The 11,026-nt window shown below is 49.7% G+C and overlaps 6 protein-coding genes across 6 annotated transcripts; 5 read left to right on the forward strand and 1 right to left on the reverse strand.

Annotated features, from left to right (window-relative positions):
• Window positions 1-605: 605 nt before the first annotated feature.
• ACHE_10094S (flavin-containing monooxygenase) lies at window positions 606-1,626 on the forward strand (the record flags this gene model as incomplete). The annotated part of the gene is made up of 2 exons (XM_043284852.1): window positions 606-698; window positions 757-1,626. 2 exons carry the CDS (start codon window positions 606-608, stop codon window positions 1,624-1,626), a joined length of 963 nt encoding a protein of 320 aa, XP_043131214.1.
• Window positions 1,627-1,768: 142 nt separating this feature from the next.
• Window positions 1,769-2,241, forward strand: ACHE_10095S (uncharacterized protein; the record flags this gene model as incomplete). The annotated part of the gene is made up of 2 exons (XM_043284963.1): window positions 1,769-1,896; window positions 1,947-2,241. The coding sequence occupies 2 exons, from the start codon at window positions 1,769-1,771 to the stop codon at window positions 2,239-2,241; spliced, it is 423 nt and encodes a 140-aa protein (XP_043131215.1).
• A 199-nt stretch (window positions 2,242-2,440) lies between these two features.
• ACHE_10096S (Zn(II)2Cys6 transcription factor) lies at window positions 2,441-4,576 on the forward strand (the record flags this gene model as incomplete). Its single annotated transcript, XM_043285074.1, has 6 exons — window positions 2,441-2,691; window positions 2,748-3,185; window positions 3,254-3,492; window positions 3,541-3,675; window positions 3,721-3,811; window positions 3,859-4,576. The coding sequence occupies 6 exons, from the start codon at window positions 2,441-2,443 to the stop codon at window positions 4,574-4,576; spliced, it is 1,872 nt and encodes a 623-aa protein (XP_043131216.1).
• A 76-nt stretch (window positions 4,577-4,652) lies between these two features.
• On the reverse strand, window positions 4,653-6,362 carry ACHE_10097A (cytochrome P450; the record flags this gene model as incomplete). The annotated part of the gene is made up of 2 exons (XM_043285185.1): window positions 4,653-6,175; window positions 6,230-6,362. 2 exons carry the CDS (start codon window positions 6,360-6,362, stop codon window positions 4,653-4,655), a joined length of 1,656 nt encoding a protein of 551 aa, XP_043131217.1.
• Window positions 6,363-6,788: 426 nt separating this feature from the next.
• Window positions 6,789-8,310, forward strand: ACHE_10098S (uncharacterized protein; the record flags this gene model as incomplete). The annotated part of the gene is made up of 3 exons (XM_043285296.1): window positions 6,789-6,864; window positions 6,916-7,076; window positions 7,132-8,310. 3 exons carry the CDS (start codon window positions 6,789-6,791, stop codon window positions 8,308-8,310), a joined length of 1,416 nt encoding a protein of 471 aa, XP_043131218.1.
• A 666-nt stretch (window positions 8,311-8,976) lies between these two features.
• On the forward strand, window positions 8,977-10,831 carry ACHE_10099S (uncharacterized protein; the record flags this gene model as incomplete). Its single annotated transcript, XM_043285407.1, has 2 exons — window positions 8,977-9,545; window positions 9,601-10,831. 2 exons carry the CDS (start codon window positions 8,977-8,979, stop codon window positions 10,829-10,831), a joined length of 1,800 nt encoding a protein of 599 aa, XP_043131219.1.
• Window positions 10,832-11,026: the final 195 nt, after the last annotated feature.

An 11,026-nucleotide genomic window follows, 5' to 3' on the forward strand; every position in this document is an offset into this window, starting at 1 on the left:
ATTTTTCATTTTAGGAAAAGTCCATGTTTGCTCAGCTGTGCCGGGGAATTTGCTATTCCCCTCATTGGCCAGAGATCAAACATCATTGTAGAGCGATGCATGTGGACACTGTAATCTTGCCCCGGTAGAAATACGCAACGAAAATGAACTGCATGTTATCTGCTCAGATCCTTGTATTGAACATGAAAATCATGCGAGATGATGTTTCTTGCAATGGAATAAGTAGAGTTGAGAGGTCTCCAATGCATTACCCCTCAGCAGCAATCAACAAGATCAATCCAGAACAGTTGCACTGAGTGGGACTACAAGTGGTACTGACCAGGATGGATTGTGTTAAATAAGTGGTCTGTATTCCTGATTTCAGGCGGCGACATCGTTGATTCATACATTTCAAACGGACATACTAGTAGTACTAATGCAAATATGGGTCAGAAAACCACCAAGATCTCTCAATCCAACGGCAAAGCCAATGAAGCCCCCAAGGCCTCCAACTGGGTTCCCATCGCCAATGAGCCGGTCTTTACGCCGCGAAAAATTCGCGTCGTTTGCGTGGGCGCTGGATATGCGGTCTGATGGTTGCGTATAAATACAAACACGAATACCACATGGATGACTATGTCGATCTGGCCATTTACGAGAAGAACGCCGACGTCGGAGGGACATGGTTTGAGAATCGGTATCCGGGACTTGCATGTGATGTATGTCTATCCTATCTATTGTGTTACAAAAAGAGTGGAGCAAGGCTAACTGAGATAGTCCCCCGCGCACATCTATACGTTCCCGTTTGAGCCCAATCCCGATTGGAGTGCTCTCTATGCCTCCGGCCCCGAGACCTGGCAGTACATTCGCCGGACGACGACAAAATACAACCTTGATGAGCATGTGCGGTTTAACTCAACCGTCACATCGACCATCTGGGATGACAACACCAGTCGCTGGAAGATCAAAGTTCAATCATCAGAAGGTATAGTGGCAGAGGATACAGCAGACATACTCATCAATGGCTCCGGGATTTTGAACCGCTGGCGATGGCCGGACATTTCGGGCCTACATTCGTTTAAGGGAACCCTCGTTCACAGTGCAAGATGGGATACCAATCTCGACTGGACTGGAAAGCGAGTCGCCGTCATTGGCAATGGATCGTCTGCCATCCAAATCTTGCCACAGATGCAGCGTACAGCCAAGCACATTGTGACTTATATCCGCAGCCCAACGTGGATTTCTCCCGGCCTAGCGACGACGAATCTGGAATCGGATGATGGGCAGAACGTTACGTACACCGAGGAAGAGAAGAAGCGGCTTCGAGAAAACCCCGACGAATTACGTACGCTGCGCAAGACACTTGAGCACGAACTCAATAGTTTCTTTGGTAACGTTATTCTCAACGACGGTCCTCAACAGGCAGTTGCGCAAGCGGCTTTCACGGCAGAGATGAAGAGACGACTTGGAGGTGACAAGAATGCGCACTTGCTTGAGAAACTAATTCCAGAGTGGACTGTCGGTTGTCGTCGATTGACTCCTGGCGACGGCTACCTGGAGGCTCTTACGGAGCCCAATGTGACGATTGAGATGAGTCCAATTCAAAGGATCACGGACAAGGGAATTGTCAGCGGAAGCTTCTTCTGAAGAGTTCGACATTATAATCTGCGCGACAGGGTTTGATGTTAGTTTTTCCCCGTTCTGGGAGTTGGTGGGTAAGGATGGAATCCGTCTGGCGGACCAATGGAAAGAGAGTCCCGAAGCATACTTCGGTATCTGCGCCCCAAATATGCCCAATTACTTCATCTTCAATGGACCCAACTGCCCTATCGGTCATGGAAGCGTCTTGTCTCCCATGGACTGGATGGCGGATTATATTCTCCGCTGGTGTCGGAAGATTGCTACAGAAGACATACGGTATGAGTGCTCACCATTCAATCCTAGACCTAAACTGATCGAAAGCATAGGTCCGTGCAAGTCCGCTCAGATGCTACTCATGACTATAATGTCTACACCCAGAAATTTATGAAAGGCACCGCATGGAGCAGTGGCTGTCGTTCGTGGTATAAGAATGGTAAGATAGATGGCAGGGTGACAGCCATGTATGCGGGCAGCGTTATCCACTACAAGGAGATGCTTGAGAGTTTCCGCACGGAAGACTTTATTCTTCATTATCGGAGTTCCAACCGATTCCGGTTTATGGGAAATGGAAAAACCATCCGCGAGAAGAACGGAGGAGACCTGGCGTATTATATCCAGTAGGGCCCTGGCCCTAAACCCTGCAGCTCTTTCTGTTCTTGGTTAGCTTCTTGATTACTCAGATATTTATCACGTGCTCTTCCGGCATTCAATGATCTACAACGACAACCTATCAATTTCTTCGATTTATTCTTGAAAGATAGTCGATTGTTGCTAGCCAATTTAGCCCTTGTACATCATGAGATCGTTGAATCTGTGAATTATGGCGGATAACCTCTACCCTTATGATACCGGCCTAGTCCGCGAGTTGCTTAAGAACAAACGCAAAGTCCGCGGCATCCGCTCCTGCTTTCCATGTCGCCATCGGAAGGTCCGATGCGATGGCCAGGTCCCCTGTTCCAGTTGCGTCAAGCGCAATCACCCAGAGCTGTGTCGCGTGCCGAATTCCGGGCCAGAGGAAGGGATTCAGCAACAACCAAGCCCCAGCGGCAGGCTCGATATAGAGGCATCCTTGTAAGTGGCCCATAAGGAAAATGGTCGAATTGGTTTTACTAACCCCTCTGGTATAGAAACCGCATAATTGAGGACCGCCAAGTCCAATATTCAACAGATAATAATCTTTTAATTTCTCGGTTGGAGAAGATCGAGGAGCAGATCTCTTCACTCAAGGCCGATCTCCGCACAGCTTCGGTACCAGCACCATCAAGAGTTCGTGAATCTAGTGAAGGGCAAGTATCTAGTCGTACGTCAACTCGGCTGGCAAGCAAATCTCCCGGGCGCTACTATGTTGAAGATGCCACGGGCGCCACTATCTATTTGGGTAGCCGCTCGGATGCCCCGCTGGTCCTGGGCTGTCGACAGCCTGCTACAACAGGGGATGTAATGCTACAAAGTGCCATGATGGATCAGTTTGTGCCGCGAGCGTATCCATTTACGAACCTTTGGGGAATGGATGCGGCTGCGCAGAATGTGTGTGAGACTCTGCCGGATGATTCTGATATAATTCGGTATGCTTTATCACGCGTTGCTATACTACGAGTAACATGAGGGATAGATGTGCTTACTGTGTAATTAGATACTGGCAAACTTACCAATCGGCTGTGTATCCTTTCTACCCGACTTTGGTAACAGCAGACCAGTTTAGTCAGTCTCTGTTTGCGTTTCTGGACCAGCGAGCATCTGCTAGGGAGACGAACCGACATGTTGAGGAACCCAACAGTTCTTGGTTGGCTTTGCTATTTGCTGTGTTAGCAAGCGGTGTACAGTTTTCGGATGACCTGATTAAAGAAAGGGATCTCAGGTCCAGGGTTTTCGGTATGTATTCGCTCGAATTGAAGGAGGTTCAAAATCTAACGGAGGCAGTCTGTTCATCATTTCAGTGCCTACGCTTGTCTAACTTCTTCAATAATACCAACCTTGACCAGATCCAGGCCATGGCTCTCATTGGTCATTGTTTGCGAAACAACCTGGATACTAACAGCGCTTGGATTCTGATGGGTTAGTCGACTGGTCTGATCCCTGTACAGACATTGACAATAGTAGGTGCAACGATTCGATTAGCCCAGAGTATTGGTCTTCACGAACCATCACTTTCTTTGTCAGCGTCGGAACAACATCAACGAAATAGGCTTTGGTATGTTATATAGGTAACCAAAGGCCAACATTCGCTGACTATCATAGGTGGATGCTCATCTGGCAAGATACATTCCTATCCTTAACCTACGACCGTCCTCCAAGCTCCATAACTGGGATTTGCCCGATTCCTCTTACGCCCTACACAGAAGGTCTCACTTTCCAAGAGTCAGTCTTCACGATTTGCAAAATTATTCTCGATCGTACGCAACTGGAAAACTCAGGGGACTCACATCCTCCCATGGAAAGCGCACTTGAGTCCAGAAGGGAGCTAGAATCTATTTGGCATACCGTTGCGCCATTCCTCAGGGATAAAAGCCGCTGCATCTCGTTGCAGCAGCATCTCGAACGATTAGCACTGGGAATACATCTTGGCTACACAATCTGCCGATTTACTTGGATGTATCTGGATTCCGCGAGACAGGAATTTAGTGTCCTTCCTGATACTATACAAGACTGTGTGCAGCAGGCTATACGGCCAATCGAAAGCTTCTTGGATCTACACCGATTCTCGTCGAGTGTATGTCGGTCCTGGGCTTTTGTACATAACGCGGTGAGCTGTGCAATTACTTTGAAAACCGCGGAGCAGATGCTACCAGAGGAGACGAACAGGTCAAAGATTATTATTCAACGGCTTATCGTAGTTCTGGAGAAAGAAGAAAGGGATTCGGAGTGGGTTGACACTGATACAAACGTGCGGCATTTCGGACCATATTCACGAGCGCTGAAAGCCTTAAGAGAGATCTACCACGAGACGGAAGCATGACTCATTATTCTATGATCTCTATTATCTATAATTGCATCTTTTCGGTCTATGTCTATTCTATTCACATGGCTAATCATCAAACCCGGCGCTTTGCCCGAACATAGAAGTTCAAAGGCCGAATCAATTGGAACTCAGGGTCATAATCGACCGCATCCAAACCCTCCCGAACAAGCTCATATCTGCTCACCAGCTCAGACAGCAAGACCTTAACCTCCAGCAACGCGAAGTTGAACCCGATACAGCCCCTCGGCCCCGTGGCAAAAGGGACATATGCGCACCGGTGTCGGTCTTTCGCTTCTTGCGTGTCCCATCGATCAGGATCGAAGCGAAGCGGATCGCGCCAGACCTTGGGATTCGTGTGTATAGCATACAGCGCGGGGACAATGACACTGTCCGGTGGTAGTCGGTAACCACCGGGCAGGATAACCTCTGTTTTCGTTGTGCGGCCAGGCTGGAATGAGGCGTTGTGCAGTCGTTGTGTCTCCTTGACAAACTTGTCTAGGTATGGCATGCTATGTGCAAGGTCTGGTGTCCAGGTCGTCTGGTTGCGCTCCCCATTTGGTCCGACAATGCCAAATTCCACCAGCTCTTGATAGAGGCGCTCTTGGGTGCCCTCATACGTGGCAAGGCAGTAAATTAACCATGACATAAGAGCAGAAGTTGTGGTAAAACCGGCACCGGTAACAATGAGCATGTTTGCCAGGATCAGACCCTTCGGGAGACGCTCGCCCTTTTCGTCAAGGGCGTGGTGCAAGTAATCGACCACACAAGATGCTGACAGCGCAGCTTCGTTCATAGGAGCATCCTTGGTCGTAGACGTGACGGCAACCTCATCGATGGCTTCTTGCAACAGCGAGTAAATCGTGTGCTGGACCTGGCGTAGGCGTGCTGGGTCTCCCCAGGGCAGGTGACGGTACCATTCGCCACGGGAGGTGATCTTCTTGTTCAAGGAGAGTAGGCTGGCGATGTTGGTGACAATCGGATGCAGCGGTGAATCGACAGAGTCGAAGTGGCCGAAATCGGTACCTAATGAAAAAGAGCTGATCGTTTGCGAAGCCAACTTCACCATATACTGGTACACGTTCCAGGATTCCTCGCGGGAGTCCAGCTCATCGAAGACTGGTAACGACTTGCGCGCGCAATTTTGCATGAGCGAAGTATAATGTCGCACAGCCTTGGGACCCATAGCCGGAGGAAGGAACTTGTGCGCCAAACGCCAGTTCTCTGTCTCTGTGTCTCCGATGAAGATGGCCGTGTTATCCTTGACACCCCAGAGCGGATGGCTCTCGTTGATCTTCTTCGTCATGTACGCAGACTCTGCAAAAGCGACGGCGGCAACTTTCGGGTCATCTGTGAGGTATATCGTCTTTCCCATGTTGGTGGTCTTGATGACAGGGCCGTACTTGCGGAACAACCGATAATGGTTGCCCAAATGGTCGGGGTAGATCTCATAGTAACTGCCCACGAGGGGAAGGCCCGGTGGTCCTTGAGGTGATTGTACGGCATTGCCGTCTATGCGAAGGCCTACTGGTGCTTGGGCTGTGAGGGCATCTTGTACGGATGTGAAGGTTTCATTCTGGGCGTTATGGAAGGAGATGCCTGTCCGGTCAGCTACAGTCTTCAACAACATGGAAGCTGGGACAAAAAACAAACCTGTTGGTTGTGCGATATTGAAAACAACACCGACTGCTCGTTGCAAGTCCTCGAATTTCCATCGCGAGTCTATCTCGAGTATCTTCGCCGTGGCGATGTCATCGCCCACGAGGTAGAATTGACACTGCAGCATGATGGTATATCACTTTCCTTGTCAGTTCTTGACCCTGAAATAAATTTGCACCGTGACATGTTTTTATACTCCAAAGTGGAGTACCGGGATAAAACATCTTAATCCGAACAAGTACCCATCGGCCACCCGAGATGGCATTTGCTCTGATATCCGAGACTCGTACGAATCTCGTCCGGTAGATCAGATAGCCGTGGCAGGCAACGGCAATTCGGAACATATCTTTGGTATCCAATTGGAGTCCAGATAACCGTCGTTTCCACGATCTTATAGCGTGCGAAGTTCGTACGAGATCCGCCCGGTAAATAGTCAGCTGTTGACAACGGTTAATCGGACGGGATCAATATATAAATATTTTATAATGACCTAGAGTCTTTTAAAGAAAAGAACTGCAACCACTGCAACCTCAAGGAGGAAGGTGTAGACATTATGCCGTCGTTTACTTACGAGCAAGTCCAGCAGCACACCAAACCAGACGATGTCTGGATTGTGCTTCATAACAAAAGTTTGTTCTCGCATCGCAAATTAATTGAAGCTTTTTTTCTAACATATCCAGTCTATGATGTGACAAAATATCTAGATGATCACCCCGGAGGCAAGGATGTCCTCCTTGAAGCGGCCGGTACCGATGCTACTGAAGCGTTTGAAGATGTCGGCCATTCCGATGAAGCGAGAGAACAATTGGACCCGTACTACATAGGTGATCTCCCGACAGAGGTATTTCTCATTGCCTGCTTCTTTTTGTAGCTGTTCTGACAGATTTCCTCCACAGGAACAAGCCGAAGCCGTTGAAATCTACCGCCCCAACTTCGAACAAGTCTCGCAATCCGCCGTTATTGACGTCAAAAAGTCTTCCTACGCATCCTCAACACTCCATGCGATTGTAAAACTCGGTCTAACAGGGCTTGTCGGAAGCCTTGCGGTTTCCTGCTATCGCAACGGGTGGTCATTCGACAAGGCCTTGCAATCGCTACTCTCCATTTCCCTACCAAAGGGGACACCAGGAAGTACGTCCGGACAGTTCTGGACGGGAGCATGCATTGCAACCGTCGCACAGCTTTCCGTCACTTTGGGGCTAGGGGTCTGGGCTTCCAGTAAGCTGGACGTACAGCAAGAATTCACCCATTACGTCCCCCGACGTCACGCACAAACCGCACAATTTATCCAACTCCCACGGACAAACGTACCCCTGAAAAAGCCCAACGTACTCGATCCCCGTCAATGGCGCTCATTCACCCTCACACGCAAAGACGAAGTCGCACCCCACGTCTACCGCTTTGTCTTCGCTTTACCAAACCCGGACGACATCCTAGGTCTCCCGACAGGACAACACATTGCACTCCGCGCAACAATCAACGGCCAAACCGTCTCCCGCTCATACACCCCCGTCTCCAACAACAGCGATACAGGCCGTATCGAGCTCCTGATCAAAGTCTACCCGAACGGTGCGATGACTCGCTACCTTGAGGATATGAAGCTTGGTGAGACGATTGAAATCCGTGGTCCCAAGGGCGCTATGCAATACTCTCGCCAGTACGCGAAGCATATCGGTATGATTGCTGGCGGAACGGGTATCACACCTATGTACCAGCTCATCCGCGCGATTTGCGAGGATCCCAGCGACAACACCCAGATTTCCTTGCTCTACGCCAACAACACGGAGAATGATATTCTGCTCCGGGCGGAACTAGATACATTCGCGCGGAAATGCCCGGAGAAATTTCAGGTACGCTATGTGCTGAGCCACGCTGATGACAAGTGGACGGGGTATAAGGGCTTCATCAACGATGATATAATTGAGAAGCATCTGGCACCGGTGGCGAAGGATAACAGGGTGTTGCTATGTGGCCCGCCGCCAATGTTGGCGGCTATGAAGAAGGCGTTGCAGGGGATGGGATGGAGAATGCCGGGGGCTGTGGCTAAGGGGGGTGATCAGGTGTTTTTGTTTTAGATCATAACATAGAATAGTAGAATAGATTTTTAGAGATAAAGAAATTGTACATTACTTTCACATAGTTATGCTGTCTTTCTACGCCGTAGAAGTTGCATGTACTCTACATAACTAACCCTTTATGGTTCACACTGAAAGCACATACACCATACGGAGCACGCAACCCCCATCATGGAACTAGTTCCTGATGGTTAAATGGTAATTTTATTATTTCTATACACTATAATTCTCATGAATGTTGCCTGTTCACATTCACCGTTGCCACATACTCTGCTCTTACTACAAGCGCATACGCTGCACGGAGTACATACACTCCAACTCGAGGATAGTGCTAAACATTTAACCGGTAATTTTATAAGTTCTTCTAAATATGTTTACTGAAACGCCATGCCGAATATACACGGTAGCAGCTCCACTTGATCCGCACCGAAGCCCTACATCCCTCTCCGAGATGTCTCCGTTCCGAGTCCGAAACAGTCCGATGCCGTAACCATCATGTCGATGTCGATGTTTGGAAACCGGATACCGGCATCGGATAGCCGGAGATGTATATGATGTATACTGTGTATGGAGTATATATAGCATGATCCCTGTAGTGGCAGGATACCCCTGCATCAGCGTTTTCAGTGTGATCCACTATCTACGAAATCATCCTTCGCAGAAACAATGACCACCCCATCCAAAGAACGGCCAATCGTCCTCCTCGGCGCAGGGGTGTTAGGCCGCCGCATCGCCGCCGTTTTCCTCGCTGGCGGGTATAATGTGCACATCCGGGATCCCAGCAAACAAGCTCTATCCGACGCGGAATCCTTCATCCACACCCAACTACCCTCGTTCACAGCTGTCCTTTCGCAGCAAGGAAAGATATCGCCAGGTTCGCTGAGGATATTCACGGAGATTGCACCCGCAGTGAAGAATGCCTGGCTCGTGGTGGAGGCCGTACCGGAGAAGCTGGAGTTGAAGCAGGCGACGTTCGCTGAGGTGGTTGCATCTGCACCAGCGGATTGCATCCTGGCATCGAATAGTAGCTCGTTCAAGTCGAGGTTAATGGTGGAGGGATTGGACAAGAAGAGGAGGGAGATGACGTTGAATATGCATTTTACTATGCCGCCGGCGATTCGGACGGTTGAGTTGATGACGGATGGTGAGACGAAGCAGGAATTATTTGGAATATTGAGTGAGGTGTTGAGAGTGTGTGGAATGGTGCCTGTTACGGCTAGGAAGGAGTCTACTGGGTATGTTCCTTTTGCTGTTTTTTCTCTCGCTAATTGCGAATTGCTGATTGTGTAGGTTCATCTTCAACCGTCTTTGGGCTGCTGTGAAACGTGAGATCCTCACTATTCTCGCTGAGGATGTTAGTACACCCGAAGAGATTGACCTCCTGTGGGAGAATATGTTCCAATTGCCCACGAGTAAGCCACCATGTCGGTTGATGGACCAGATTGGGCTGGATACGGTTGCCTTTATCGAAGACAACTACATCCAGGAACGAGGTCTGGAGGGCAAACAAACCGTCGATTGGCTGCGTGAAAACTACATCCAACAAGGAAAATTAGGTCTCAAGAGCGAGAATGGCGGGTTATACCCGGCGGCCAAGAAGGACAACACAGCGGACGAAACGATTTACCTGCTAGACGTCGGCTTGGGCGCCAACAACCCTGACATTAGCGCCATCCCAACCGCTGGCCGGATCCTCAAGTTTACACCATCCTCCAACTCCGTCGAAGCGCTAGTCAGCGGCCAATCCCTGCCGGACGGTATCGACATCTCGCAGCGCACATCGCGCATATTCTGGACAAACATGGGCCGCGCCACCTCTACGCATGACGGCTCGGTACATTCTGCCAATCTTGACGGCTCTGGCGTCCAAACCATTGTCCCCTTTGGTGCCGTGCATACTCCCAAGCAGTTGGTCGTCGATGATGCCAATCAACATGTATACTTCTGTGATCGCGAGGGCATGGGTGTGCACCGGTGCAACTACGACGGAAGCGACCACTGCATCCTCGTGCAGACGGGATCGACGTCAGACCCCGCCGAGAGGGATGACATGACCCGGTGGTGCGTGGGTATCACCGTCGACCCGGCCTGCGGATACATCTACTGGACGCAAAAGGGCCCCAGCAAATCCGGAAAGGGCCGGATCTTCCGCGCAAAAATGGAGATCCCCTGTGGCCAGACGGCGGCAAATCGATCTGATATTGAGCTGCTTCTGGATAATTTGCCTGAGCCTATTGATCTTGAGCTGGATCGAGAGAATCAGGTGCTGTACTGGACTGATCGGGGCGAGCATCCGACCGGATGTTCGTTGAATAGCATTAGTGTTGCCGGCAATAAGGTCCGTCCGGAGAATAAGAATATTCTGGCGCGTCAATTCCATGAGCCTATCGGATTGAAATTGAATGCGAAGAAGGAGGTTATCGTGGCCGATTTGGGAGGAAGTGTATACCGTGTTGGCCGGGGAAAGACCGTCATTATGCAGGACCAAGGAAGTTATACTGGTGTTAGTCTCTACTCATAGACATCATATACCTAGTTAGATAGCATGTAAACAATGAACTCGATAGACTACAAGCAGGTCAGACATGTGTAGGAATGCAGGGAGTCACGGTGCAGCCTGTGTGTCTCAGTCCATGTGTAACTTAATTCGCATAAGCTGACGGGCCGTACCATTGCATTTGCATGATGATTCTCTTCGGAAGAGGCAAATAAACAT

The sequence above is a fragment of the Aspergillus chevalieri genome, chromosome 1 (assembly GCF_016861735.1).
Source record: "Aspergillus chevalieri M1 DNA, chromosome 1, nearly complete sequence".
NCBI lineage: Eukaryota > Fungi > Ascomycota > Eurotiomycetes > Eurotiales > Aspergillaceae > Aspergillus > Aspergillus chevalieri.